The 7,731-nt window shown below is 33.8% G+C and overlaps 1 protein-coding gene across 4 annotated transcripts; it reads left to right on the top strand.

Moving 5' to 3' along the window:
- The first annotated feature begins 4,581 nt into the window (after positions 1-4,581).
- On the top strand, positions 4,582-7,215 carry LOC142542548 (F-box protein At5g46170-like). Of its 4 annotated transcripts, none has more exons than XM_075649234.1 (2): positions 4,582-6,100; positions 6,861-7,215. In XM_075649234.1, exon 1 carries the CDS (start codon positions 4,894-4,896, stop codon positions 6,058-6,060), a length of 1,167 nt encoding a protein of 388 aa, XP_075505349.1. In that variant the 5' UTR covers positions 4,582-4,893; the 3' UTR covers positions 6,061-6,100; positions 6,861-7,215. The 4 variants fall into 4 exon arrangements, 3 of the variants coding, with proteins under 3 accessions (XP_075505349.1, XP_075505348.1, XP_075505347.1); XM_075649233.1 differs by having other exon boundaries at positions 4,582-6,107; positions 6,850-7,215; XR_012819540.1 differs by having other exon boundaries at positions 4,583-6,205.
- The last annotated feature ends 516 nt before the right edge of the window (positions 7,216-7,731 follow it).

Here is a 7,731-nt window from a genome sequence, read left to right as displayed (position 1 = left end):
ATGCTATATATTATATAATTTTTGTTTGGTGCGAAGGATGATAAATTAGTACGCAGATTACACATTATATTTTTTCACACTTGATTATATTAAAATTTGTAAATTATCAATATATATTGATTTATAATCCATATATCATATATCATTTCTCGTTTCATCGCACGATTCAAAATGTTCCATGTAACACGGTCTTAGTTCTCTCGTGATGCGTATTTAAATTTGTAAGGAAAGTGTGACATTTGTATTATTCATATTATCTGGCAATAAATGGGCATAAAAACAATTAACGATTTGGCACTTAGTTGGTACAATAGATCGCACGTGTCGTCTTTGTTCTTAGCGTTGTGTCGACGGTGGAGGATTTAATTATTTATTTAAGGCTAAAAAAAGAAGAAGAAGAAGTAATGGTGTGGTATGAAATGAAACAGTGCTGCGCGCACTATATATAAACGATGTTTTGAATTTTTCAAGATGAAATATGTATATCATGATAATAATGTACTTTCGGAAATTATCAATTCAAGACTTTGTTAAAAGAATAATTATAATATTTTAATAAATGTAAAAAGGGATGAAAATCAAATATATCTTCAGGAAAAAGTAATAATAAAAAAGAGGGCCATTAAAAAAATTTAACTTTTAATCGTGGGTTTTAACCAGGCAAGTGTTTTCTGGATATGAATTTATCAATAAATTTTTAAAAAATTATCAATCAATTTAGCATATTTCGATAGATAGTTAGATAGATAGATATACTTTGTATAAAATACAAATTTAAACTTTACATTGGATTGGATATAAACGCAAGCAGTTGCTCGTGGAGAAATATCTAATTAAGAAGAGTATGTGTTTTGTGAAACGATTTTACGGATTCATACGTGTGAGACTGGTCGACATGATCTATATTAACTATGAAAAATAAAATTTTTATACAAGTTAAGTTTGGTCGAACTGTTCTATTCTCTGGATTTATGTATTTACGTGAATAACTCTATTGTAATCTTTCATCGGACTGATATATCAAGATTTTGACTTTTAAAATTCATTAATATTAAATATATGAAAGAAAAGGAGTACCACTAACTTGATTGTGACTGTTCTCACAATAAGTTTTGTGAATTAAGAAATATAGAAATTCTTACGCAAAGAAATATTGAATTTATATAATATTGAGTAAGTCTATTGTGAGATAACTTCATAAATTTTTATCTATGAGACGGATCAACCATACCGATATTCACAATAAAAAACAATACTCTTAGCATAAAAAGTAATATTTTTTCATGGATGATCAAAATAAGAGAATGGACCCACGAAATTGATCCGTGAGACCGTCTCACAAAAGTTTTTGTGTATAATGTTTCGATCTTATATTTCATTAAAAAAAAAAAAACACACACACATATATATGTATATATATATATATATATATTATCTCCTACTTACGAGAACTTGCATTGTGGCACCTATTCATTCCTCATCTTTAGGATGCTTTCAGTTATTATATTCTCATATCACACCTGATAAAGTGATAATCTATACTTACTAATATTATAAAGTTTTTTTTAAAAAAAATAAATAACTATATCGTAAAGTTTAATATAAACGAAGGAGGTGATCTGATATATATATGTTGCACGTGTGTACATGTATATGAGGAAGTCTTCTCTCAAGAATTCATATATATACATATGTGAAAAGTGTTGACTCGGTTCATGTTTACTTAAAAAAATAATAATTTTTTTTTTCAAAATAATAATTTTGATTAAAAAAGAATTTTTTATTAAGTGGTTTTTCAAAAGCTGTTGTATGTATACAGTGGCGGAGCCACATGCTAGCCCTGGTGGTTCAATTTTTTGTATAAAAAAAATTATATGTAAATTTTGTATAATTTTGGAATAATATGATATTAGCCTGAGTATATCAATTTATAATATTAAAAGATTCTTGAGTTTAAATTCTAGTTCGGGTAGAGCCATATTTCTGGTTCCGTCACTGATTGTATATTCGGATAAGATATTTAAATTAACCGACCATCTGTCTCAACGTCAAACTTTTTGTTTCAAGAAGATATATATGGTAGCATTAAATTATTTTTATTTTGGCGAGATATTTGTGGCGAACATTTTGGATTCCTAGCTTCTGTTCAATTTGTATTGTTTTTTGCATCATGATTTCAGATTTTTTGTAAAAAAAACAGTCCATCTTTTGTAATTAAAATCATATAAATTATTAATTTAAAAAAATGTAAATTCCGCGTTGGGAAAATGCGTAACCACAGTAATTGACTGCGTAAAAATGCTCTTAGAAAGTTTGTTTTCCAAAGACATAATTGTTCAAACTCGTATGCTTCTAAAATTGTCTTCCACATGCAGAAAATAAATGCTCCGAAGATCCATGATATAATTAAGGCCTATGAAAGTGACATTTCTTTATTTTATTTTATTTATTTTTTAAAAAAACAAAAAACTTTTCATGTGGACAAATTAAAACCTCAATAAATTCTTATATATATAAATTGGATTCTTGAATTTTGGCATGGAGCAATGGAATTTTAATATGCAACATTAAAAACCTGAACTGTGTTGATGTAGACGACATACCCATGTTAGCAAGTATTACAAGAAAACCCAAAAAATAAACATGAATGTGGAAGTTGAGGCATTGTCTCCATCGAATTTTGTATGCCGTTAGCTCTTTCACATGGCGGACCAACATGGAATTAAAGTCGGTAACGTTAATCATCTCTCTCAAAAACAGAAAAATATATATATGTCTGATATTTTTAGTCTTATATATTTCGTTAGATCAATTATAGTCATGTGACTATGTTTTCTAAAACAATTTTAGTTATGTTATTGTTAAAATTTTGTGAATACGTGGTCTGCATTTTTCTCAAAACATGTACTTGTGTTTGGCAATGATATTAGCATGATTTTGACGAAAATGACTAATTTTTTTAGTTACATAAGTGTAATTGATTGAACGGAACTTATATGACGAAAAATATCACATATCAATAAATACAATACTAAAATCGACATTTTGCCTTCCCTTTTTTAAAAAGAAATTAAAAACAAATTTTTTGTGCTATGAATAAGTGGATATTGGGCTTTTTGTCCATATTTTTCGTTATACGACTATTACCAATTAAAAGAGATATGGATTGTAGAAGTGCATGGATCCGATCCAGAAAGATCGCAAATGCTTAAGCCCATAACCATACGAGTTTAGTTGGTTGCTGTGTTCCCATTTTGGGCAAGAGAAATATGAAAACCTAATTCGATTTGAGGATGATACAAATGCAAAGAATAATTTATCGTGTTTATTAAATCCAAATATGACACTGGATGCTTAATTTCTGAATCTTACATGTGTGTTTGTGAATCCACAAATTTCAAGGATTTTTCGGCCCAAATCTCAGACACATCTTTTAGGTGAATGGTTCAAATTTCCAATTGAGTCCTCCTTACTTGGATCTGAATCACACATGTTTTTAAATCGCAAACCATGTTAGTCAGGTAAATCGCTCGTCCGAGAAAGAGCTGATAGGGAGAGTTGAAGTCATAATCATTGCTCAAATATTCATCTATTACACAAATTCTTATTATATGAAATCACAGTACGACGTAGAAAGAGGGAAAAAATGGCATCTATGTAGGAGTACATAAACAAAAATGCCTATGTCGTAAATAGTTTCTTAAAAACCGTATACCACACGTATAAAAAAACAACAAAAGACAAATAATGAGGTGCCCCTTTAATCTCATAGACGTAGACATATCTGTATGAGTCAATTTTTTGAATGTGTTTTGAGGCCCATTTCTTGGATGCATGAAACCCACGTCCATTGTTCCATTTCAAATTAATTTGATCACGAATTAGTAGTATACATGTCAGGCCTAAAAGAACAAAACATTTCAAAGGCTTAATTGCGTAGCGTATAAGCAATGTATTTATTGAAAAGAGATTTCAATCTTCTACGTTGTTTGTACCATCTGTCTCGTATATGATACATATCTAGGATTTAGTTAATTATTGAAGTACTAAATCCGAAAAATAACTAATTTGATGGTGCGTACATACTGCTCTCACGTTTCTGATATATGAGTTTTCCACGTGTGTGAATGAAAATTGGATAATGATGAGTTTGTCACATGGCGAAATCAAGGAGATATAGAAACTTATACTGTGTTACACTTTATGGAAGTATGAGAATGAACGATCAAGAGGCTCTCTCTCACGCACGTCAGTGCAGAGAATGCAAATCATGAGTTCGATTTAAACTGAAAAAAACTTGACTTGTGCGCAAATATACGAGCACGATCTAATTACGTCGAATGTTGTACCGATCAAGACAAAAATCGTCTGATCAAATCCTCGAAATACATAAAAGAAGTGATGATATATTTTAAGAAAATTATACTTGTTATTTATTCTTATATATACAATACTCATAAGAATATTCTTATGTCGTTTACTATATCACCTTTTCTTTACAAGTTTACTTCTATAATTCTATTATTAAAAATTTCGATAACAGAGATTTCTTTTGTAAATTTTGTTTTTGGTCATGTTTTTTGGTGTGTGTGAGGTACTGAGGTTATTTAACATTGGCTGAAATTTCTGCGGCTGAAATGTTTGGGAATAAAGTTTTGTTTTGCATTCGTGTAATTTGTGCATTCGGGAACTCGTCTCCATCTTCCTCCCTCAACCTCCCATTCACTATCCGGTCCCAATTGCATCCTCTTTTCCCCGAATTCTACTGGCGGCCGAAGCTAGAATCTTTCTTTCTTGTTCTTCCCATCATGCAATTCGTTTATCGATAGATCCATAGTTTCTTGATCTTCCCGACAATTATTCACTCATCACTCTTCACTGAAGCTACACAAAATGGGCTCGATGAGATTAGATCTGGGTGGAAGACTCCACCCCGAACAGGTGGATCACTTCGACCGGCTGCCGGACTCCATTCTACTCCTGATCTTCAACGGAGTCGGCGATGTCAAAGCACTGGGCCGATGCTGCGTTGTTTCCAGGCGTTTCCGCGCTCTTGTTCCCCAGGTGGATGACGTCATCGTCCGCGTCGACTGCGTCATCTCGGACGATGATTCATCTTCACCTGGCACTTCCTCTTCTGTCTCGGTTTTAGATAAGTCCCGCTATCCCATTGTCTCTCTTTTCAGGCTATTATTTTCTGGGCTCGTCAAACCCCTCCACTCGCTCATTACGCAGCTCATCGTTCCCTCCTCCACTTGTCGAAATCCTTCTCCGTCAGAAGATTTTGAATGTGATTCTGAACAAAATTGCGTCACGCACCACTCCCCTACTCAAGTCTTGAGGAATTTTAACGAAATTAAGCTCCTCAGAATTGAATTGCCGAGTGGCGAGCTCGGGATTGACGATGGTGTTCTGCTGAAGTGGAAGGCAGATTTTGGGTCCACTCTTGATAGCTGCGTTATTATTGGAGCTTCAAGCGTGATTCGAACTGCGGATAATATGCTGCACAATTACTCAGGTGCTTGTGATGTTTCTGAAACCGACATTGGGAATAACAATGGAGGCGGTGAGATCGATTATTGCAGTATTCCTGAATCTTTTTACACGAACGGGGGATTAAAATTGCGTGTTGTGTGGACGATAAGCTCTTTGGTTGCAGCCTCAGCGAGACATTATCTTCTTCAGCCTATAATTGCCGAGCATGAGACATTGGAGAGCTTGTTTTTAACGGATGCGGATGGGCAAGGAGTGTTGTCTATGGATAAAGAGCAGCTGCAGGAGCTGAGGATGAAGCCTTTGTTGGCATCATCAGCATCTAAAAGGACACTTGTTCCAGCTCTGAATGTGTGGTTGTGGTATTCCCCGCGTTTGGAATTGCCTTGTGGGATGGTGTTGGAAGGTGCAACGTTGGTGGCGATTAGGCCTAGTGAGCACCCGAAGAAGGAGATCTTGGGTCCAGAATTGAACTGGGTGGCCTCGGCGCTTGAGGAGCCATTTGATACTGCCGCAAAGATGTTATTAAAGAGGAGGACTTATTGTCTAGAAATGAACTCTTTTTGAGATGGGATTTGAATAAGGTGCAGGTGAATGGACGCTTGAGGTAATTTGTCTTTTTGCATATCCTTGCGCAAGTGGCTTATTGATTACAAGCTTTGGAAGAACTAATTTGGATTCTCGGTAAAATGGACGGGTTAGATAATTTTATGTTTTTTGTGACTGTTCACGGTAAGGCATCAACATTGGGTACTTTTTATGCAATCACGCGTTTCATGAGGTTCTGGTGTACCTAGATTATGCTTGCATATTTGAATGGTTAATTTGGTTCCTTTATACTGTTAAGATAGTGAGTGATAACACGAATTAAATGGTTATTCTAGTACTCACTGATTGGGAAATGCTAGGGGTGATCAATTGTTTGTTTTGGGTTGGGACTTGAGTAAAGTGCCAACCTTTGTCATGTAAGAGCAGGATGGGGCTTATAATATCTATTCGCGGCTGCCATAATGTGAATCAGAACTTTGTATCTGTGAACATTGCAAGACATCGAAATATAAATACCTTTTGAGTTAAAGCCTTCGTATAAATCTCAAAGCCCGCTGAATGTTACGCGTCTTTTTACGGTTTGATGTGCCTTTTATGTTTATTTCTTCTTTCTTTGTTACCTCTTATTGTGCTATCGATCTTTCTTTCATGCAAAGATCAGTTGTTTGTTTTGTGTTATGTGAGAAATGGTTGTTTCTGCCACCATGATATGGTCAATTTTCACTAAATTATTTGCTGTAAAGAAATCCTCTGCTGCATCTGGTCATTCAAAGCTTGTTCTTGATGCGAATCAATCTTTCAGGCAAGTTTTTTCCAAGGGAAGCACATAAAATGCAGTTTCTTTTCATCCTAGCATGTTATGGAGTGGACCGTGGAGTTCGTCTTCCTTTCCATTACAACTGCACTACGAGTCACTGATTGGTTACAAGCCCTTAATGTAGTTCCGTCTAAAGTCCATGCTGGTTGACAGGCATCTACTTACATCTCGAACTCAGGCAGCCTGTGCTTATGAGCGCACAAATGCTTGTAAGAACTGGCAAGCCCTTTACTTTCCCATTTGTAAATATTTTAGGTTTGAAGATCTTATTCTTATGTGTTACCCGGTTAAAGATTCGCAACAAATAACTGATTTTCGAGCTAATAATAATTATCTGAAAATTTTGATCTTTGTTATTACAATGTTTGGTGTAGAGATAATTTATAGTGTGATTATTGTTAAAAAAAAAAAATAGGGTAAGACAGAGAGTGATTACATACAAATAATAATATGTTTAATTTAATTGACCAAATTCTGAGTAGAATTGTAATTAAACAGTTGTCTTTTAAACTACGATCAAAGGGTAGGCAATGAAGGGGATGTCACGAGGTTTTTCAATTTCTTTCCATTCATCACTAGATCTCGTTTGAGACGATGTCATGGAATAAGTAATAATTTTTGTATAAAAGCAATATTTTTCGTAGGTGATTCAAATAGGAGATTTATATCATAAAATTGACATTGCTAAAATTAATAACTAAAAACCATGCCCAAATCCAATCATTAACGGGCTTTTTGTTTTTTAAAAAAATTATTTCTGTAAATAAACACTAGATTAATTGAAATTAATAACCGTATCACATGTTCATCACTGAAGTAAACGATGCAGTGTTAGTGGGTTACATTTAACTTGATAATTAGTACATATTTTG

Source organism: Primulina tabacum, chromosome 4 (assembly GCF_025594145.1).
Source record: "Primulina tabacum isolate GXHZ01 chromosome 4, ASM2559414v2, whole genome shotgun sequence".
NCBI lineage: Eukaryota > Viridiplantae > Streptophyta > Magnoliopsida > Lamiales > Gesneriaceae > Primulina > Primulina tabacum.
The sequence above is the reverse complement of the archived record's forward strand: the minus strand, read 5'-3'. Positions and strand labels throughout refer to the sequence as shown.